Source organism: Anopheles merus, unplaced genomic scaffold, assembly GCF_017562075.2.
Source record: "Anopheles merus strain MAF unplaced genomic scaffold, AmerM5.1 LNR4000014, whole genome shotgun sequence".
In the NCBI taxonomy this organism is placed as follows: Eukaryota; Metazoa; Arthropoda; class Insecta; order Diptera; family Culicidae; genus Anopheles; species Anopheles merus.
This window is the reverse complement of record NW_024427594.1, coordinates 249,966-273,962: the sequence shown is the minus strand read 5'-3', so window position 1 is coordinate 273,962 and position 23,997 is coordinate 249,966. Positions and strand designations below refer to the sequence as shown.

The window sequence follows — 23,997 nt, the reverse complement described above, 5'->3', positions numbered from 1 at the left end:
TTTTATAATAAAATGAAAAAAACTTAATGAATAAATGAAATAGAAAGAATATATGATCGGCATTACTTGCTTACAGCATTGAAATATAGAAAGCATTGTTTACCTATAAAAATCGTTAATTTTTTCAAATCAAAACATGTGGAATACCCGGGTATGCCGGTTGCCAACTTACGTGTGTAAATCTGGTTGCCAACTCTACCCGCACAACAAAATCGAGCAGTTTTTGAGCTCGCTTTCTAGCTCGCTTTCCGCCGAAACCGATCGAGAAAGCGAGCAGAAATGTCCGAACAACCGATCGAAGCTCTTTTGATCGGTTGAAGCGTTTACGGTATTTCGAGAGAGCGCGCTGTATGTGTATGTCTCTTTTTGACAAAAAAGCTCCGGTACGCGACCATGTTGGTTCAAAAATGATTATGGTCGCAAAATAGTTCACACCCACGTTTTCTTTCTCCCCTCCTTCCCCTCTTCACCATCCTTTTACCTTTTATTGGTTCTTGCTCTCTAGCTACATTGAGCGAGACACTGAGTTTTCGATCGCTTTGCGCAGCGGGCGCACAACAAAATCGAGCAGTTTTTGAGCTCGCTTTCTAGCTCGCTTTCCGCCGAAACCGATCGAGAAAGCGAGCAGAAACGTCCGAAGAATCGATCGAAGCTCTTGATCTATCGAAGCGTTTACGGTCGTTCGAGAGAGCGCGCAGTATGTGTTTATCTCTTTTTGACAAAAAAGCTCCGGTACGCGACCGTGTTGGCGCAAAAATGATAATGGCCGAAAAATTGTTCACACCCACGTTCTCTTTCTCCCCTCCTTCCCCTCTTCACCATCCTTTTACCTTTTATTGGTTCTTGCTCTCTAGCTACATTGAGCGAGACACTGAGTTTTCGATCGCTTTGCGCAGCGGGTACGGTTAACTTCGGTTATGCTTTCGTTCTTTTTTCAAGTTCCATCATGAACCATACACATCAGGCTAAACAGCCGCATAATTCCAAATAGTACCAAGTGCTAGTTAAAAAGCGCCATAGTTCTGCAAAGTACTTCTTATCTCTGAATCAGCCACAAAGTACGACATCGGAACAATTTTTTTTGTTAAACAGCCTCAAAACAGCTATAGAGTTCAAGCTGGTTATTTGGGACTATCCGTGTTATTCGCATATCCGGGCGAGGTCAAGTCCCAGATAACCGGAGCGCCGTTTCTATATTAGATCACCCGTTTAAACCACATGAGTTTGATGGGTTAACTTTTAAACAAATAAACAAATAAAATAAATAAACAAATAATTAAGGGTTTGAATTTTGGCTACCCTGTTGGCTACAAACGTTTCCCAATTTTGATGAGAACCGCTTATCCAGGACCATACCGTCATCGAATCGGTCCAGATAAAACATGGTGCTTTCTGCCACTTTTCTCTGCTTATAAACTGGTATAAACGACTCGCCAAAAACGCACCGCATTGCTCTAATCGTAATATGGTAAGTTTATTCTCCTATGGTATCACCTTCGAATTCGATATTCGACTTGTGCACGGCACTCCCGGATAATAGTTGCCTACTCTACGCAGATGATGCTAAAATCTATCGTGAAATCCGTGAGGCCGAGGACCATCTTCAACTTCAAGCCACTTTGACTGAATTTGTCTCCTGGTGCAAGCGTAACGCACAAAGCGTCTGTATCGATAAATGCGCCATAATCTCATTCAGCCGTTCAAGAGCTCCAGCGCTGTTTATTTATACGCTTGATGGTCAGAACCTCGAAAGAGTGAACTGTGTAAAGGATCTAGGAGTCCTCCTAGATGCTAAACTCTCCTTCGAAGAACAGATAGACCAAGTAGTCGCTAGTGGCAATCGACTACTTGGCTTGGTCATAAACATGACGCGCGAGCTTCGTGATCCTATGTGTTTCAAGACACTGTACTGCGCACTTAACAGACCACTGCTGGAATATGCTAGCATTGTTTGGTGGCCAGCATCTACTCGGGCACTTGCGCGGCTAGAGTCCATCCAACGGAAGGCAACGCGCTTCGCCCTTCGTGATTATCCGCGTCGTCTCGACTATAGGACTAGGTGTTTGCTGCTTGGGATCCCGTCTCTTGCCGAACGTGTTGAGCACGCCAGACTGGCATTTATCACGGGAATCTTAAACGGAACCATCGACTGTCCCGAGCTGTTTTCAAGGATTCACCTCTATGTTCCTGCCAGAATACTCCGTCGCCGACCAATGCTGGCAGTCGCTGAAATCCGAACAACATTTGGCTCTCGCAACCCCCTTCTTTGTACAGTATCGGACAGAAAGATAGGACCCTTGTTTTTTCAACGCAGCATGCACCCGTTGGGCCAGGTTTATGTGTGGTTTGTATGTGTTTGTGTGTGCATGTGTGTGTGTGTGCATGTGTGTGTGTATGTATGTTTGAATGTGTATTGGTGTGTGTGTTTGTTTCACAAGTATGTCGTTTCGGATAGATTTGTTAGTAGTTTTTTTGTGTTTTGGGTTAGGTTTTTGATGTAATAAGCAGGACCACCGCCCTCGCGATCAGTGTTTTTTTCGATATATTAACAATTTTACGGTCTTCTTTCGCCGTGGTCTTTTGAGGACGTCTGGTTGACTTGCGCGTTTCGGTTGTCCAAGCGCGTTTTGGTTGTCTAAGCACGTTTCGGTTGTCCGAAGCGCGTTTGCCACAAAAGTGCGCGATCGTTCCATTATGAACTCGATCGTTTTGCGCTTAATGCCAGCAGCAGCCTGTCGCTTTATCTTATGGTGCTGATAATCGGTACAATGTTTACCTCGACCCATTGTAATAAAAATTGCTTGCTTGGACCGTCAAGAACGCGCTGGTTAAAAAGTTGGACACGGCTGATCCCGTGCTCAGCCTGCGTTCTGCTTCTACACGTGATGCATCACATCGTTGTCGAGCAGCAAAAAAGCGTATGGATAAAAACTATCTATGAGTAAGCGAATGAGCGTCAACCCATTTAAATCGAGAACAGAATACTGCCGCGCTCATGAAACAAAACGCCCATTGAAAAGAACAACTGCGCGCAAGCTCAATGCACGCACAAAGTTTCCTATGCACACACCAGCTTCAACGCAGAGATGCACGCTGGCCTTTCAATGTCGTGCACTGGAGAAACACCTGTGAGGGAATGCCGAGGTCATTGCTATTGTTCGCGTTTCCATTTCGCACCGCTGTCGCAATCACATTCATGAAACAGCACACCTGCGTTCTCGTCCGAAGAACATTCGCTGCTATCGATGCAAACTTTAGGTTTTATCCAAGTGTGAACGCACGCTGTTTCACATGATAACACACATAATCAGAATGTTTTCAACGCAATATGAAACCATGTCCAGCTACGTTTCTTCAGACAAAAACCCGCGCACTCGCACACACACACACACACACACACACACACACACACACACACACACACACACACACACACACACACCACACACACACACACACACACACACACACACACACACACACACACACACACACACACACACACACACACACACACACACACACACACACACACACACACACACAAACACACACACACACACACACACACACACACACACACACACACAAACACACACACACAAACACACACACACACAAACACACAAGTAACGTGGTCAAACAAGTGCACGGTGCGATGAAAAACCAGGGTCCTATCTTTCTGTCCGATACTGTATGTGCCGTCTATTAAATTAAGCTGACGATATTTATGAGCCTGGAATGACGATAACGGAACTAACTTCACTTTTATGTGTTCGGAATACGTTCAACAATAACAATATATAAATGTTCTGTTCGTTATCTAATGTGTATTGTAAACAAATTTTTACTCGAGAGGGCTTCATAGTCCATCGATTAATAAACTAAACTAAACTAAACTAATGGGGGTCTTCACGATTCTAGTTAGTTTTTTGTATGGAGTTTGACAGTTGGAGGCTGAAATCATGTAAACACTCCATACAAAACCACCCGCACAACAAAATCGAGCAGTTTTTGAGCTCGCTTTCTAGCTCGCTTTCCGCCGAAACCGATCGAGGAAGCGAGCAGAAACATCCGAAGAACCGATCGAAGCTCTTGATCTATTGAAGCGTTTACGGTCGTTCGAGAGAGCACGCTGTATGTGTTTGTCTCTTTCTGACAAAAAAAGCTCCGGTACGCGACCATGTTGGTTCAAAAATGATTATGGTCGCAAAATAGTTCACACCCACGTTTTCTTTCTCCCCTCCTTCCCCTCTTCACCATCCTTTTACCTTTTATTGGTTCTTGCTCTCTAGCTACATTGAGCGAGACGCTGAGTTTTCGATCGCTTTGCGCAGCGGGCACACAAAAAACTAGCTTCCCGCTGCGCAAAGCGACGGAAGGCGTTATGGCGTTCTGAGAATTTTATCATGCCTTCCTTTTCTCTCCAACGGCAAATTTGTCAAGCAGCTCGTCGAGCTACCCGTCCCTGGCTCCGCTTCGTACCCCTCGACTGAGCGCGCTGTGACAGCTATCGATGTGTTGGTGCGTCAGACGGCCAATCGCTGTCAGCCATCGTCCGTGCTCTTTCCCTCCCTAGCGCTATCTCATTCTCGCATGTGGTCAATGCTCGCGAGCTGTTGTGGCGCCTAAAAATGCCGTTAACAAACATCCCGCACAACAAAATCGAGCAGTTTTTGAGCTCGCTTTCTAGCTCGCTTTCTGCCGAAACCGATCGAGAAAGCGAGCAGAAATGTCCGAAGAACCGATCGAAGCTCTTGATCGGTTCAAGCGTTTACGGTATTTCGAGAGAGCGTGCTGTATGTGTATGTCTCTTTTTGACAAAAAAGTTCCGGTACGCGACCGTGATGGCGCAAAAATGATAATGGCCGAAAAATAGGTCACACCCTCGTTCTCTTTCTTCTCTCTTTTCCCTTTCACCTCGCTTTATCGTTATTGGTTTTTGCTCTCTAGCTACATTGAGCGAGTGGCTGTCAAGTTTTCGATCGCTTTGCGCAGCGGGGTCTCTTTTTGACAAAAAAGTTCCGGTACGCGACCGTGATGGCGCAAAAATGATAATGGCCGAAAAATAGGTCACACCCTCGTTCTCTTTCTTCTCTCTTTTCCCTTTCACCTCGCTTTATCGTTATTGGTTTTTGCTCTCTAGCTACATTGAGCGAGTGGCTGTCAAGTTTTCGATCGCTTTGCGCAGCGGGGTCTCTTTTTGACAAAAAAGTTCCGGTACGCGACCGTGATGGCGCAAAAATGATAATGGCCGAAAAATAGGTCACACCCTCGTTCTCTTTCTTCTCTCTTTTCCCTTTCACCTCGCTTTATCGTTATTGGTTTTTGCTCTCTAGCTACATTGAGCGAGTGGCTGTCAAGTTTTCGATCGCTTTGCGCAGCGGGGTCTCTTTTTGACAAAAAAGTTCCGGTACGCGACCGTGATGGCGCAAAAATGATAATGGGCGAAAAATAGGTCACACCCTCGTTCTCTTTCTTCTCTCTTTTCCCTTTCACCTCGCTTTATCGTTATTGGTTTTTGCTCTCTAGCTACATTGAGCGAGTGGCTGTCAAGTTTTCGATCGCTTTGCGCAGCGGGGTGTTTGTCTCTTTTTGACAAAAAAGCTCCGGTACGCGACCGTGTTGGCGAAAAATGATAATGGGCGAAAAATAGTTCACACCCACGTTCTCTTTCTTCTCTCTTTTCCCTTTCACCTCGCTTTATCATTATTGGTTTTTGCTCTTTGGCTATATTGAGCGAGTGGCTGACAAGTTTTCGATCGCTTTGCGCAGCGGGATTGCGGCGATGAAGTTACATTTTCACAAATCAAACCAAAAAATCGCAATGAGTTCAAACACTGCAATATAAAAATGACTACGGAATCGCTAGTTTACGCAGGAGGGTTTGCTGTGCAACGCGCAGAATCCTAATCCGCATTAACACGTTCAGTCCGGCGCTGATTTTCATGAGCTTACCGTTCCGCCGGCATCTAGAACGCAAGCTGATTGTGGAACCGGTATACTGGAAAGTTCACTGGCAGTCCCTGGGGCCTGCCATCGTGCTGAACGTGTTAAGCAGTAAGCATAGCACTAAGATTTTACTTTCGCCTGTTGTGGATTACATAGATATGCTAAGCATCCTGCGCATGGTTGTGAGTGTGCGTGTGTATGCAAAACTGTCGCCGAATGTATGCTCTTCCGGAATGTTATGATCCATAGGTCAAAGAAAGGAAGGTGTTCATGAAAGGCGGAAAGACGAATTAAGGCCCCTGTAAATGGTAACTGATGACCGGGAGGAGGGGGTACTGGCACACAGCTGTTGGGAGATAGATTGAACATTATACTTAAATTGCAGGCGGATGGAAGGGGGGTGGCCATGGAACCCCAACGATCATCGGTCACAGGCCCTAAAATTGTTGCCGGCATGAGGGGTGGGGTGGGGTGGGGGGGTGGGTGAGTGCAGATGGTTCTCCAGCCACGGGGCACCAACGACCATCTTTCCGGGGGCCCTTGTCGCTAATACTCTGTCCACTTGTAGACATACGACATACTACAGACTAGAAATCTTCGTCGACCGCCTAGTCCGCCTACCGTTAGGTCCACCGCTGGTTCATGACGGTGTTTTTTTTATCGTGGAGGTGCATCCTTCCCTCTGCCTGCAGCGTATGCATCGAGCAGGAGACAGTGTGGCAGTATGCAAGTTACCCGCTGTTAAGGAGCGGTCGCGCGGCAACGCCATCATTCCGCACATCTGCATGCCCGTCTTGGGTTCTAACCGCGTATGAACCGTCAGCCGTAGCAAGAGGTGACTATCCGGCTACGTGGTACTCAAGTCCTGAAAAGGCCGGCATGATCGCGTTGGCTACTACGCCAATAATAATAATAATAATAATAAGAAGAAGAACTTAGCATAGCAGTCCACACTCGGGTAAGAGTTTGTCTTGACTTTGTTGCTGCCGGGCTCAGTGGCGGGTCAAGCCTCTCCGAGGCCCTAGGCGTTTTGGTAGACGGGGCCCCTTCACCAAATCCATTGCGGTAGGGGGGGGGGGATGGTGTACGAATCATACACTACAAATTTATAAGTTTGCTACAGTTACAGTTTTTACTGAAAGCTATTGAGTAATACATCGTACTGAATATCAGTAAAACAAATTACTGAAAATTTAGCTATTTATTCTGCCAAAACGACATGTCTGAGTTTCAAAGGAAAATATACTGCGATGCCCACTTGCTCGTGATGAACAAAAATTTGATTTGGTAACCGCTTACAGACACCCCGATAAATTTTAGGTGCGTATTCGGCTTGCGGGATTAACGTTTTGGTTGAGAAAAATCTTCACACCACTTTGCTGTTCTTGCTGAAATTTCATGATTACCGTGAGTGCATACCAAATCAACAAACTTGTTTCGACAAAATACAGTTCACATCTGTATAAAACTTTATGAAACAGAGATGAACATGAGCAGAAATGACTGCCACCCTGCGCATCAATAAAAACCTCAATATCAATACTTTTTTTGCCAATTTTGAATTGATATCAATGACTAAACAATCAGTAATATCAGAAAGGCTTTGTGGTATGTTAAAATTTTGAGTACTGTGGATACTGTTTCGAAGCGGACTTTCGACACTTGATTGTCTAGGCGATCATAAAAACCTGTAGGACGTTAGAGTTTAGAAGGCTTACCTTGGGTAGGAGGACATAAGTAAACTCCTCAAATGAGAAGTCGATAGATGATGGATGGGCTTAGTCCTATCCTGACAATCCGAACAAATCTGACCTGCCATGATCGTTGTTGTTGGTTTTATCTATACTCAAAAGAAGTTAAAGGTCGGAAAGTTATCGTTTTCGCTAAGCTAGTTACGTTTGTCTTTTATGAACAAGAACGATGGTTCTAAACGATATTTTCTTTCCTACTTTACAGTTTCCATCTCGTGTTTCATAATACGGACGATTTGATTTAAAATCGTCATCGTGAGCATAACATGAAGTTACAATGAATACTGAAGTACCGTCTTTCTTCGAATTACGGCCACTTCATTTTCAATCGGTCAGAGCGATAACTTCTTGCACGCGGGAAAAACAATATTTTCATTCGAAAGTAACTGGAAATACCTTGTATTGCAGTATGTTTGTCTCAAGTAATCCACGGACCACAGGTTGGAGACCACTGCTTTAGATCAGCGGCTTTCTGAATGATCGAGCGGTGAGGGCCAGGAGAATCCATTTGTTTTACACATACATTATTATATTATTACAGTTAATACACAAAATGATATGATATTTATGTTATTAAACAATGCGATTGGTTATTGGTTTTCTTACATTATTATATCATCCAAGCAAGTTTCAAATTCATTTTATTAAATTACAATAACCAAAATTGATTGTAAAGATTCTTCAATTAAGAGTCTGCAGCATAGTGTGCAAAAGTCATAAAAAGTTCAAAACAATTAAGCAAAATCGCAATATCGCTTCTTAATGTACCCTTCCTTCCATGTTTCAAATTGTTTTCTAGGATATATCTGAAGATGGTACAAAATAGTTAACAGCTGAAAAATTATCGAGACAAACGTACAATCGTTCAGTAATATTATGAGGCCACGGACAAGTAAGACCAGGTCAGACAAATTGATAGCGCATTTCTTTAAAATAAAGCTCCTAGAAAATCGTTGCATCCTTAAAAAGCAAAAGCGTGCAACCATTGTTCTCGTAAAATCAACAGTCAGGTTTTTATGGAATCATTCGTTTCTATTTTCTAATTTCTCGTCAAATTTGACCATATTGATTGGTCCGACAATCCATGTTATGGTGATCAAATTTGGAATAGTTCAACGATATGAATTGTCATATTAAAATATGTTCAGTTAATTTTTAATAAATAGGATCTTCCTATCATTCCGCTTTCCGTCGAAATCGCTTTCCGTCGACCCTTCCAAATTTGACCCAAACCCTTCAACAGCTTGCCTTTCCACCATCACTTCGTCCAGTCCACAATTTTGACTGGGCCCCAAAGGTTAGCCGGGGCACGAGTTCTTAGTTTTTGCGCGATAACATAGACACAGGCCAAATTAAAAAACTCACACATCGACATCGGAATCGATTCTTGAATGAAAACTCAACAGATAAAAAGAGCGTGCTTGGTGTCAGCCAATTTTTCTTGCTTATTTCTACGGCTACGAACCGTTGTGTTGAGATCGGTTTCGGAGCCTTTTAATGTCGTATGTGCATGTAGTTTGCGTGAGGCATCTCTTGTGACGGATTTCGCTTTACCCAACTCGCGCGTAACGTTCATGGAATGCATCCAACGCTTTGGGCCAACGATGATGAAATGATATTGTTTTGAGCTGTGGGCATGTATCGCAGCGTTCTACGCTTCCAACTAAGGTGCACATGTTAAACAAAAATATTGCATATGTTAAAAAGGCAAATGTTTTCTGCTTCTGATAAGTAAAATAAATATGCTTCTGATAGGCCTGGTAGTAATAGTAAATCTGATAGTAAACATAACCCTCGGGGGGAAAATGGGGGTATATTGGGTTGACTACATCAAATGGAAGGGGCCCCTCAATCGACGGAATCATCAACGGGGCCCCCAAATGGCCGAGGCAATGGAGATTGTTCTTCGTATTATGGCTGTATGTAGATGCATCTGTAACGGTTTTTGGTCTTATTGTATTCGCAAAAATTGAAATACAGGCAGTCCCCGAGATACACGGTACCTCTTATACGCGGATTCGGAGATACGCGGTTTTCCAAATTTGACAGTTCTTTGAGCAAATTGTACTGATTTGACACATCCATTGTGAAATACCAAATAATTTCCGTATTAAATGAATGTAAAATACTATTTTAAAAGGTTTACAATTGTTCAATTCAGTAGAAACATATCAAATAATTAATTTGGTGGCGAAAACCACCCCGTACTTGCAAAATTGCACGAAAATTAGTGATATTTTGGCTGGAAATCCCGAGATTCGACTTACGCGGAAATTCGAGATACGCGGTATTTTGCGGTCGTTTTCGGTCCCCATTAACCGTGTATCTCGGGGACCGCCTGTAGTCGATAAAAACCATATATAAATGAACATGGTCCATAGGTTCCTTGAGTATTTTTATACCTTTTCCCCCTTCCTTCTAACTGAAACCTTTCCCATTTCCCCTTCTCTTCGGTCCACAAACTTGATGTGTTCGATTAGGGCCAAGAATGAAAATTTTAGTTTTTGCATTAAAAGACACACACAATCCACTATCCCAGGCCAGGAATGTGAATACCATTTTTCGTGTGAAACAGCCGTCTGCTTTTGACACAAAATCGCCAAGCGGTAACAGGGGCCCCGTATACAAGAACAGGACGGTTCATCCCAGCCAAGAGTGCACACAATGACATCGATTTAACCATTTCTCGAATGAAACCTCAACCCACTGAAGCACCGTTGACCAAACGACCTTCCTAGACTTTTTAAAGCAACGCGAGCTTGGTGTCAATTTTTCCTGCTAATTTCTCCGGCTACGAGCCGGTGTATTGAAATTTTGTTTAGGGGCCTTTAAATTTTTGTCTGTGTATGATTTGTGATTGTGGCTGTTTCAAGGGGTTTTCTATGTGGTTTAACGCAACGCTGTTCTGCGTTCCGTGCATTGGATTTTAGCAGCAAGTGTCTCCGCGTTTTTTTGGTGAGCTCGTGCACGGACCATCCACACTAAGACACCAAATGGACGGGGCCCCTTATTGATGGGGCCCCTTATAGACGGGGCCCCTTATTGATGGGGCCTCCTTACCGACGGGGCCCTTACCGACGGGGCCCCTTCATCGAAGAGTTCACATAATCGTTGATGCCCCGTAAACCACCTTTGAGTTTTGGCTTCAGTATAGCTGTAACGGTTTTTTTATTTTGTCTTCTCACAAAAAGTTGTATGTAAATAGTGATAAAACATCATTTTAATATTAACATGGCCCAGTTCCTTTTTGGACATATAAATACCACCCCTTCCCGATTTCCCCTATTTGTCAGTTGACCACAAAAGTTGAGTAGGGGAAGTCGGGGTTGGTTCGACACCTTGCCGTTTTTGTATTTATAGAACTTTTTGAAGACAAAAAACTTATAAATATTATTTATGTCAACTGTTTCGAATATTTGAGTCACATTTCACTGATCAGAAACCTGTCAATTGTCAAAAAACAACAAAATAAACACATGGTGGTTCTGATTGACAGCCGATGTAAGTTTTTACTTCTGGGACTTAAGGCATTGTGGCGTTATTTCAACAAAATTATAGTTTCCGTATTAATAGTATTGTTTTATAACAATTTTTATATTAAACTATATAATATAAAATGTCACTAAAACTTGTGCGGCCAATGGGGGTAAATTCGACACCCCACTTGGTAGTAGTGTAATGCTTATTTATAGCATGTTAACTTTTTTATATCGTAATTTGAAAGTGCATGTATTTTATACAGATGTCCCTTAACGATGTACGACAAACGTAACAATCAAGCTGAACAAACACGCAATTATAAATACCGTAGAAGCTTTAAAATTCAAGATGTCAACAAACCTAGGAAGTTATAATTATGGAATTTAGCTTTTATTCTCTCACAGAACGTTTGCCAAACTCGGACTCAAAACATGTACTTTGTATATGGTTTAGGCTTATGAAAATTAATATTGTTATGGCTTTGACCGTATTTTAGACTGAATTTAGGCCGGGTAGGCTTAACTGAAGAAAAACATAGTCGCTGGTTTGGAATCACATTGACCGATGTTCGCCTTTTGGCTTTCGAGTTGGCAGAGAAAAATAAAATTGAACAATTTTCGATTTTATAAATAAAGAAAAAGATTACTGGAAGATAGCTGCCAGGTTAATTTTTAAAGGAATCTTAACCAATCATTCCGTAAACCAGATGCTATCGCCGCAGCTTCTACTATATCGAGTATGGTCCGATGCTATTTGTAATGAAAATTTTGTTCTTGCTTGTAACTTCATTTTTTTCGTGTATTTCAATAATGTTTTGTGTCAATTTTTCATAAAATTGGTACGAAATACTTTGTTGAACTTCAATGAAAACTAAAAGCCATCAGAGTTTGTTATTTTAAAAGCTAAAACCAATGTGTCGAAATCACCCCCAAGGTGTCGATTTTACCCCATCATGGTGTCGAACTTACCCGCACTGCAGTCGTGACGTAACAAAAAACACACTTTTTTATTTTTATCAAAATGTTATCAAAATCAATCCAGGAACCTTAGTTTCTCTTGAGATGGTGCATAATACATCAAAAAAGCTTTTTCGATGTCTACTAGTAAGTTTACATTGGCAAAAGCATTGTAATCAGGGGAAAACCTTAAGGTGTCGAAACTACCCCCAGTTCCCCTAGGACCCCGCGTGAAAATTTAAGGTTTTTCGTTAAAAGCAGGCACGCTCCACGATCTCAGGCTTGAGATGTGAATACCATTTTTCGCGTGAAAACAGCTGTCTGTTTTCGGCACACATCTGCAAAACAAGTATAGGGGCCTCAGACAAGCGCAGGCACGTTTCATCCCAGCCAAATTGAAAAGCGCACACATCGATATCGATGAAATCGTTTCTCGAATGAAACCTCTACCCATTGGAGCACCGTTGCTTGCTTGATGTTTGTCAATTTTTCCTGCTAATTTTACCGCCTACGAGCCGGTGTATTGATATTGTGTTTCGGGGCCTTTAAATTTTTGTTTGGGTGTGTTGTATGCTTGTGTTGTGTAACGGGTTTTCGGTGGTAGTTAAACGCAGCGTTCTGTGCATTCCATTTTAGCAGCAAGTTGCTCTGCGTGGTTTTGGGTTTGGGTGCTCGTGCACAGGCCACCCACACCAGCAAAAATTGATGGTTTCTCGCTCTGTCCAATACTTTGCGACAACGATGATGAGGTATTGATTTGAGCTGTGCGCGCGTGTCGCAGCGTTCTTCGCTTGCGACTTTGATGCAAGTATTGGTAGATTTCTTAGATCATTTAATGTGCTGCTTTGAGTAGTATGGGGCCCCGGTATTCCGGTTCGGGGCCCTCGACAAAATACAGTGAGTGAAGCGATGGGAAAAATGCATTAATTAAAAATGAGTCTTTTTGAAATAGATGGTAAAAGTCCCTTCAAGGGGGGGGGGGGGGAGAATCGATACGAAGCCGAACATCCACAATGACGGGGCCCCCTAGATCGCCGGGGCCCCTGGCGGCCGCCCAGTCCGCCCACCGTTTAACGCGCCACTGGCCGGGCTATCGCTGTGACGAGACAAATACACGGAATGCACTCGACCAAAACATGAACCTACCGATCCGAACCCATTCCAAGGCATTGCCGGTCAATCGGCGTCATGATAACTACTCCAAACCAACAAGCCACCAGATTCTGGACGGACAGGTGCAGCACCATATGCGCGAAAGAAATTTGCTACATATCACATGCACGTTTGCTTCGATCGTGTGCCTTTTTAACACCCCAACAGCAAAACCGATGGCAAAGATCGTGGTGCCAATCCGATAGTTGTGTTGTCTCTCAGGTAGCGAAATCGAAAATGCATGGACTTTGTAGCCGCAGCGGATGAAAATGTACGCATCAGAATCAAATAGTTTTGGGGTTTCCACACGCACGCACACACACACAAAAACACACACACACGCACGCGAGCACGCACGCACAAACACACACACGCACACATGCACGTACGCGTGTACGCGGGCAGGCACCCGCGAAAGCGCAAACGCAAGCACGCACCCACGAAAGCGCGAACGCAAGCACGCACTCCCCCACCCCACCAGACCATCCCCCCCCCCTCCCCGCATGATCGATTACGGCTACCGTATCGGTAGAACGGCTGGTTCAGCTTTCTTGTATCGCATCCTCATCCAAAGCGCCGGGCGGGGTGGGGGATCGCGGCATGATAGAGTGAACGGTCACTTTCCCCACGCTGTGTGCGTGTGTCGAGACCCAAAAACAGGAGACAGATTTCGGCACATTAAAAAAAAAATTATAACCACTATACACTGTGCTACATGATGCATAGAAGGTAGTTGAAGCATCAAACATGTTCAAATTAAAAATATTAGATTAGTGTTAGACGTTCTCCTACGCTTGTTTTAAATAGGCTTCTTCACCCTCGACCGGCACGGGCATCGAATGGTCTCATCAGCAGCGGTACGAAATAAAATAAACCATCAATACACCGATAACACTTTAAATCCCAAACCAGCTTCTCCCACAGCGTCTCAAGGTCACACACAAATTAATAAATGCTAACACCCACCAATTACAATACACAACCGCAATGCACATATATGAATCAACGCATACACCACAACACCCAATCAGCTGGCGGCGGAAGGCACGGGCAGAAGCGCAAGTAAGGCAAGGCAGGGTGAGGGAGGGAGAAGAAGCGGACGAGAAAATCGGCGCCAATAATCTTAAATTTTTGACCGTTTTTTTGCTCCACCGCCATAAATAGTTCGTCCATTTCGCCAACAGATGGCGCTAACCCGGCGCAGGCCTGCGCAGGAATCGCTGAAATCCAGCGCGGGAGACCAGCCAAAATCTGCGCTGGCCAGCGCAGATTTGGCCTGGTCTCCCGCGCTGGATTTCAGCGATTCCTGCGCTGGGTCGAGCAAGTTTAGCGCCATCTGTTGGCGAAATGGACGAACTATTTATGGCGGCGGAGCAAAAAAAAAAACGGTCAAAAAAATTTAAAAATATTGGCGCCCATTTTCTCGTCCGCTTCTTCTCCCTCCCTCACCCTGCCTTGCCTTACTTATACTTTCGGCGCTTCTACCCTTGCTTTCCGCTGCCAGCTGATGGGGTGTTGTGGTGTATGCGTTGATTCATATATGTGCATTGCGGTTGTGTATTGTTATTGGTGGGTGTTAGCATTTATTAATTTGTGTGTGACCTTGAGACGCTGTGGGAGAAGCTGGTTTGGGATTTAAAGTGTTATCGGTGTATTGATGGTTTATTTTATTTCGTGCCGCTGCTGATGAGACCATTCGATGCCCGTGCCGGTCGAGGGTGAAGAAGCCTATTTAAAACAAGCGTAGGAGAACGTCTAACACTAATCTAATATTTTTTTTAATTTGATCATGTTTGATGCTTCAACGACCTTCTAAGCATCATGTAGCACAGTGTATAGTGGCAATATATATATTTTTTTAATGTGCCGAAATCTGTCTCGAGTTTTTGGGTCTCACACACACACGCACACACACAGCGCGGGGAAAGCAACCGTCCGCTCTACCATGCCGCGATCCCCCACCCCACCCGGTGCTTTGGATGATGATGCGCTACAAGATAGCTGAACCAGCCTTTCTTCCGATAAGGTAGCCGTACTCGCTCGTGCGGGAGAGGGGGGGGGGGGGCGGATTGGTGGTGGGTGCGCGCTCGCCTGCGCGCTTTCGTGGGTGCGTGCTTGCGTTCGCGCTTTCGTGGGTGTGCGCTCGCATGCGCGCGTACGTGCAAGTGTGCGTGCATGCGTGTGTGTGTTTGCGTGTGTGTGTGTGTGTGCGTGCGTGTGGAAACCCCAAAACGGTTTGATTCTGATGCGTACATTGTCATCCACTGCGGCAACAAAGTCCGTGCATTTTTTATCTCGCTACCTGAGAGACAACACAATTCTGCTAGCGGATGCAAGTTGAAACAAAACTTGAATTGAATTCATACAAAAGAGGATTCTGGATTTGTTTATTACGGTGCGCGTATGGTGCTGCACCTGTCCGTCCAGAATCTGGCGGCTTGTTGGCTGGGCAAGCCGGTATCATGACGCCGAGCGACCGGCACTGCCTTGGAATGGGTTCGGCTCGGGAGGTTAATGTCCTTTGGTCGAGTGCATTCCGTGCATTTGTCGCGTCACATCGGTAGCCCGGCAGCATCAAAGACAAGCCAAACTCTTCCCCGGGCGTGGAATGTTATGCTAATTTCTTCTTATTATTATTATTATTGTTGGCGTAATAGCCAGCGCGATCATGCCGGCCATTTTAGGACTTGAGTACCACGTAGCCGGTTTATCAGCCCTTGCTACGGCGGACGGTTCATACGTGGTTAGAACCCGCGACGGGCATGCTGTTACGATGTGCGGAATGGTGGCGGTGCCGCGGGACAGCTCCTATCTTGCGGGCAACTTGCATACTGTCACACTGTCTCCTACCCGATGCATACGCTGCAGGCATAGGGAAGGATGCACCTCCACAATAAAAAAAACACCGTCATGAACGAGCGGCGGATCTAACGGTAGGCGGACTAGGCGGTCGCCGAAGATCTCTAGTCTGTAGTATGCCGTATGTCTACAAGTGGACAGAGGCCTCGTAAAAAAATAAAACAACAACAACAAGTGGACAGAATATTAGCGATAAAGGCCCCTGGAAAGATGGTCCTGAGGCTGGAGAAACATTTCCCCCCCCCCCCTCCCCCATGCCGACAACAATTTTAGGGCCTGTGATGATCGTAGGGGTCCCATTCCCTCCCCCCCCCGCGCCAGCGATTTAAGTATACTGTTATATCTCCCAACAGCTGTACCCCCTCCAGTACCCCCTCCTCCCGGTCATCAGTTACCATTTACAGCGACCGTCTTTCCGCCTAGGGCACCCGATTCCCCTACTCCGTCACTGTCATGAACACCTTCCTTTCTTTGACCGGTCGATCATAACATTCCGGAAGAGCATACATTCGGCGACAGTTTTGCATACACACACACACTCACACCCATGCGCAGGCGGCTTGGTATATCTGTGTAATCTACACCATACGAAAGCAAATGCTTAGTGTAATAAAATTATGCTTTATGTTTAGCACGTTCAGTTCGATGGCAGGCCCCAGGGACTGCCAGTGAACTTTCCAGTATGCCGATTTTACAATCAGCTTGCGTTCTAGATGCCGGCGGAACGGAATGTTGATGAAAAACAGCGCCAGGCTGAACGTGCTAATGCGAATTAGGGTTCTGCCCGTTGCACAGCAAACCCTCCAGTGTGAGCTAGCGATTCCTTGGTCATTTTTACATTGCAGCGATTGAACTCATTGCGCTTTTTTGGTTTGATTTGTGAAAATGCAACTTCTTCGCTGCAATGTTTAGTAACGGCTTTTTAAGCGCCACAGCAACTCATGAGCATTGGCCACAAGCGAGAAAGAGATAGCGCTATGGAGGGAAAAAGCACGGACGACGGCTGACAGCGATTGGCTGTCTGACGCACCAACACATCTAAACCTTCGACAGCGCGTTCAGGCGAGGGGTATGAGGCGGAGCCAGGGACGGGTAGCTCGACTGGCTGCTTGACAAATTTGCCGTTGGAGGGAAAAAGAAGGCATGATAAAATTCTCCGAACGCCATCATTTCTTGCGTCGCTTTGCGCAGCGGGTAAGTGAGTATAATATACAGGTGGGCTTATCCCAAGGAGTATGAATTTAGAAGGCTGATTTTTATCGCTTTATCGCTGATAAAGGTCAGAAGGCTTGCCGAAACCGATCGAGAAAGCGAGCAGAAATGTCCGAAAAACCGATCGAAGCTCTTGATCGATTGAAGCGTTTACGGTATTTCGAGAGAGCGCGCTGTATGTGTATGTCTCTTTTTGACAAAAAAGCTCCGTTACGCGACCGTGTTGGCGCAAAAATGATAATGGCTGAAAAATAGTTCACACCCACGTTCTCTTTCTTCTCTCTTTTCCCTTTCACCTCGCTTTATCGTTATTGGTTTTTGCTCTCTAGCTACATTGAGCGAGTGGCTGACAAGTTTTCGATCGCTTTTCGCAGCGGGTAATCTAGACTGAAAATTGCATGCTAGTTTTTTTGTGTGGTTTTGTATGGAGTGTTTACATGATTTCAGCTTCCTGTCAAAACTGTCAAACTCCATACAAAAAACTAACTAGAATCGTGAAGGCCCCCATTGTTTGATTCTGACGCATGCGGTTGCAACTGTCACCCGCTGCGGGTGTCAAATTCCATACATGTACAGAAAACGCACGCACGCCCGCATCAGCGATTACCGCTGCTTAACTGGAGTGATTCTCAGCTAACACGTTGAGCGCTATGGCGGTCCCTAGGGACCGCCAGTGAACTTTCCCCTGTGTCGGCGGAGGTCCGCTCGGACCGCCAGAGCCATTTTGATACGAGAGTATTTTCTCAGGGACCGACAGTGCATATTCTTCATAAGAACATCGTCGGCCTGTATTTTAATGACATTTTTTATTTTCCTGTATGATCTAAAATGAAACATAAATGCAGTTTAAATTGATTTTCTAATGAATTTATTAAAACAATTCAAACACAATTGTGGTTTTTTGACCGATAGATTAAATTTGGAACTCTACATAAACACAAAATCACTATGATGTGATCAAAATTGCTCTGGCCACATCAGTAAGTTGTGATTTTAGCCAAAGGTATCAAGACATCGCTTTGGAGATTTGATTGTTTCATTTCTGTTTACGTTATTTTTCCGCGAGTTATAGCATTTGCTGCTAATTTTGTGCCTGAGCGGGATAAATTCAGGCTTGGCTTGTTCATCTCCGACACCGAACGTGTTGCAGTAGAGTTCGATACAGTGCAGCAGTTGATCGAGGATGGAGCAGCACCCGAAGCGCGCGAAATGGAGAGCCATTTTCGCGCTACGACTGAGGACGCCTTAATGGCCGCGAGGGCCAGCCTACAAGCGTTGTTGCGGCCATCGCATAATGCTATTTCCGCCTCATCGACCATTGCTACATCTGGAGTGAGGCTGCCAACCATTTCTCTTCCAGAATTTGACGGCAATGAGATGCAATGGGCGACATTTCGAGATACTTTTGAAGTACTAATCCACAGCAACGAAGAGGTGCTAACTATCCAAAAGTTCCATTATCTTCGAGCTGCGCTCAAGGGTGAAGATGCAAAGTTGCTGGAATCGATTCCGTTGTGTGCATCTAATTACAACATTGCCTGGAAATCGTTTGTGGACAGATACGCCAATGAGTATCTACAAAAGAAGCGTCATCTACAGGCAATGTTCAACATCGGCAAAGTGACCAAGGAATCGAACGCATCATTGCACAGGTTGGTTGACGATTTTGATCGTCACGTTAAGATGCTGCATCAGCTTGGCGAACCAACAGCACAATGGAGCATCGTGCTAGAATATGTGTTGATAGATCGCACACACACTTCGATCTACGCCAGATGAGTGTCGTCGGTGGCGATCTACGGGACCATCAGGTTGGCCCATAACACACAGTGTTACGACGGCGAACGGATCTGTGGGCCACGCGAAGGATGCGGCCTTGTTAGTCAAACCCGCTCGGGTAACAGCGATCTTCTCAACCGTTCGACACCAGTAATCAACCTTCCCGCTAGTTGCTCTCTCAAGTAATTTGAGGAGCCTATGCCGCAGAAGGGGGTGAAGAGGGATGAGAGATTTCTTTCTGATCCGAATATGCAAAATTAAAAAAGCCGAAGTTTCTTAGAGTTGCAAAATCCGAATGGTTCTTTATTCGAAGTGTAGTCCCTTTTATACCCCCGGAAGCCCATACATTTTTTAGGGTGTTAGTGTATCCTTTCCGAGGATAATTATTACATAAGTGTACGTACGCGTGAGTGCCGTGTGTTAGTGTTTGTGACGCATGTTTATTCCGCTTTTACACGTAGCGTATTCCTTTTCTAGTTTAAGGTGATCGCGCACCATGCGAAATTACAGTTTGAAACTTTTTGAATAATCGCACGCGTAACATCCTCCTCCTCGTAATTTACCGCGGTCAATTACCCAAAAGAAAAAAAAAGACGGGTGACGATTCTTCATTCGCGATCTGAATTGTCCGCAAGCAATCTGGTTATCCAGTCGCCAGCTGTGATGATCCGCTTGGTTGACGGGGCCTCCCTCAAAGTCACGTCATCTTCCAGCACCCGCTTGGTCGTCTTGGATGGCGGTTGCTTCACGACGAGTAGATGCTCCTTGGGCTTCACGTCCACTACTGCTACCTTGACGGCCGGTCGCTTCAGGATTCCGGTAGCCGTCTTCACGGACACGACGCGAACTTGCCCATCCGCAGCTGGGTGCACTTCCAGCACCTTGCCCTTCAGCCATTGTCCCGCGGGTGCGTTGTCGTTCGTGAGCACCACTACATCGCCCACCTTCACTGGTTCTGCCTTGTTGGTCCACTTGTTCCGCTTGATGAGTGTAGGCAGATACTCCTTCTTCCAGCGATCCCAGAAAACCTTGGCGTTATGCTGGGCCACTTTAAACTGCTGCCTGGATACATAGGATGTGTCCAGACTGTCCGGCGGCAGGCTCTCAACGCCTCGTCCAATAAGGAAGTGGAACGGCGTTAGAAACTCGTCTTCCTCGTTAGACAATGGTATGTGCGTCAATGGCCGCGAATTGATCATAGCCTCTATCTCTATTAACGCCGCTCGCAACGTTTCCGGGTAGGGGTGTCGCGTCTTCCACTCAGTCGCCATGTGGTGTAGCGCTTTCTTCACTATTTGAATAAGCCGCTCCCACGATCCTCCGAAGTGGGGAGCGGACGGCGGATTGAATTTCCATTCAATCTGGTGTCTCAGGGCGGCTTCTCTTCCCATTCTCTCTCCGATCTCTTCCACCAACTTCTTCATCAGCCTATCCGCGCCTATGAAGTTGGTCCCGTTGTCGCTGTATAAGTGGGTGATCTTGCCTCGTCGGTTCGTGAAATTCTTCAGGCATATTAAGAAGCTATCGACGTCCAACTTCTCGGCCAGTTCGATGTGTACGGCCCGCGTGCTCATGCAAGTGAATATTGCCCCCCATCGTTTCTCGATGGACCGCTTCACGGTAACGTCGAGGGGCCCAAAATAATCCACTCCCGAGTGTAGGAATGGCGGATTGTGAGGGTGTGTCCTGAAAGATGGCAGGGGTGCCATCAAAGGGGTTTGCGGGGTAGCGGTGTTGAGGATACATCTCTGGCAGCAACCTTTAACAGCTTTCAAAACGTTCCGCAGCTGCACGATCCAGTAGGTTTGTCGCAAGGTACCGATTACGACATTGTCGGCCTGATGATGATACTTCTCGTGGTAGTTCCGCACGAGAAGCTTCACGATGCGCGGTTTTTGCGGCAGAAGTATTGGTGAGCGCGCGCTTTTTGGTAGCGCCGTTGCGTTCTCTAAACGGCTTCGCGACCTCAGGAGATTGTGGTGATCTAAATAAGGCAACAATGTTTTGATACTGCTCTTGCTGGATATTTCCTGCCCCCTCGTTAGGGCCTCCATTTCATCCGGGAACCCTTCCCATTGCGCCTTGCGTAACAAGGCGTATTTGGCGTGTTCTACGTCCTCGCGTCCAATCATCTTGTTGAACGCCTTCCGGTCTTTCAAAAAATCCACAAATTTCTTTAAAAATGTGTGATGGCGAAGCAGGCGGTCCCATGTTGAATAATTTAGCTCGGGAACCACTGTCTCGTGATGGTGAAGCACTAGATTTGCGGCGACACGCTTCTCCTCCTCTGTGTCTGAGACAGGCTGCTGCTCGGGCCAATCACACTCTTTTGATAATAGAAATGCTGGACCATTAAACCACATGCTTGCGTTGGTTACCTTGGTGGCGGCATCGGCTGGATTTTCCTTTGAAGGGACCCACCTCCATTGGCTGGCGCTGCTCGTGTCCAAAATTTCGCTTACTCGGTGCGCCACAAATTGTTTGAATTTCCGATGCTCGCTATTGATCCACGACAATACTGTTCGTGAATCAGTCCAGAACGTGGTGCGGTGGATTGGCAGTCTGAGCTCTTTTGCAACGGTTTCGGTGAGCCTCGCTCCCAAAATGGCGGCTTGCAACTCGAGCTTTGGAATCGTTAGTGCATGGATTGGAGCCACTCGAGCCTTGGCAGCGACAAGCCTCACGACATAGCACCCTTTAAAGCAGCTTCTTGCGTACACGCATGCTGCAAATGCATCTAGGGATGCGTCCACAAAGGTGTGGATATCGATCGGCGCATTTCCTGCCGCGGTGATTGGTCTAGGAATGGCTAGATCCTTTGCTTCACTGATGGTTGTCGTCCATTCATGCCACTTTGCTGCGAGATTGTCGGGAATCTTTGCGTCCCAGTCCTCAACGGCTATGTGGACAGCTTGCATGATAATCCTCCCTTGAATTGTAAGGTGGCTGATGAGACCGAGGGGATCATATATACACATGACGAAACTCAACACCTCTCGTTTGGTGGGTAGTTCTCCGCCGACATCGGTGCGAGCTCTTGCTATATTCACTCTATAACCAAACGTGTCCAGCTGCGTATTCCACTGCACACCCAATGTTTTTTCGACGCATTGGTTTTTTTCCTTGATGTCCACTAGACTTTGGTGGAGTTGATGTTCTTCCGGTATTGTTTGTCTCAACTTTGAATTATTCGACACAAAATTCCTTATGAGGAATCCACCCATCGCGTGAACCTTTCTCACCTGTTCCACCGTTTCGATAGCTTCTTCCAGCGAGAAAAAGCTGTCCAAGTAGTCGTCCACATAATGCTGACGAGTGATGGGTCTAAGGGCCAGCGGGTGAGTAAGTTGATGCTCTTCGGCGTTTCGATTTTTTACCGCTTGAGCACATGATGGCGAGCACGTTGCACCAAACGTCATGACCTGCATGACATACGTATCCGGCCGCCGAGCTGCGTTTCCTTCACGCCACAGTATGCGCTGTGCGTCCTGGTCCTCCTTCCTTATTTTCACTTGGTGGAACATCTCCTTGATGTCTCCACTAACGCAGATATTCCCTTCACGGAATCTCAACAGTATGCCGAACAGTGACGGCACTTCGTCAGGTCCAGTGAGGAGCTGGGAGTTTAAGGAAACGTCCTTAACCCTTGCGGCAGCGTCGAACACTAGCCTCGGTTTAAGCACCGGCTTGTTTTTATTCACGACCACGAAGTGCGGCAAATAAAAGGTACGCGGCCCGTGCAGTGCTGCTTCTTCCCGTGAGAGCTTTCTTACATATCCCTTCTTCTCGTACTCCTTGAAGGTTTCACACAACCAAGTCTGCATTTCAGGGTTCCTTTTCAGCTGCTTTTCCTGACTCTCTAGACGTCGTAAAGCAGCTTGGTAGCTGTCCGGAAACTTCACTTCGTCGGTCTTCCATAATAGACCTATCTCGTAACGTCCCTGTGATTTCACCAGGGTGTTGGCAATGATTTTCTCGGCACGTTCCATCTCGCTCGACTTTATTGTTGCTACTGGTTTCACTCCAAAGTCTTCGGTACTGAAGTAGCTTCGCATCATGCTATTCATGGCATTTTCCTCGTAGTGGATCATCAGAAAATGTTCGGAGGCTTCGCGAAGTTTGGTGTCCATCCCGAAGATAACCCATCCCAACTTCGTCTTAATCGCCATTGGCTCATCACTTCGGCCCATTTTTCGTCCTAATGGTATTAGTAGATGACTATGGTTAAGGCCAATTAGAACGGTTGGCTTCGCTCTCTTATATTCGCCTACTTCGATTCCTCTCAGATGAGGATATTTCTCTGCGAGATCACCGCAGTCGATGGATTGGCTCGGGAGCTGGAGCGTTTTTACGGTTCTCATCTTCTCTAGGAGATGCTCTCTCTTCTCCTTTTCTCCTCTTACGAGGCAGCTTACTCTCTTGCTCTCGTCCTCTCGGATGGACAAATTATGTGTCCATGTCATCGTGAGGGGATCGATCGGTCCTTCTAATTGAAGCTCATTTGCAATCTTCTCCTCGATCAATGTTACCGACGATCCTGCGTCTAGAAATGCAAATGTGGCCTGCGTTTTGTCTCCGTTTCGCAGAACAATTGGCACAATTTGATAGAATATGTTTTGCTGTGCCTGGTGATAGTTTGTATTGGATGCGACAGGTAAGTGTAGCAATTGATGGTGCATTTCCTTGCACCCTTGTATGCCGCATTCTCTTGCTGCTCTACAGTTTCGTGCGCGGTGATCATTACCGGATAGGCAGGCGAAGCATTGTTCTCCTCTATGTGCGATTTCTACGCGTTCTTGTGCCGGTCTCCGTTTAAATATATCACATCGGTATAGTGCGTGGCTTCCGTGACAACA

General features: G+C 45.9%; 1 protein-coding gene across 1 annotated transcript; it reads right to left on the bottom strand.

Moving 5' to 3' along the window:
* Nucleotides 1-19,749: 19,749 nt before the first annotated feature.
* Nucleotides 19,750-23,331, bottom strand: LOC121600971. The gene has a single exon (XM_041929766.1). It carries the CDS (start codon nt 23,329-23,331, stop codon nt 19,750-19,752), a length of 3,582 nt encoding a protein of 1,193 aa, XP_041785700.1.
* Nucleotides 23,332-23,997: the final 666 nt, after the last annotated feature.

Coding starts and splice junctions, on each gene's coding strand:
- LOC121600971 (XM_041929766.1), bottom strand. CDS start 23,331: ATGGGCCGAAGTGATGAGCCAATGGCGATTAAGACGAAGTTGGGATGG.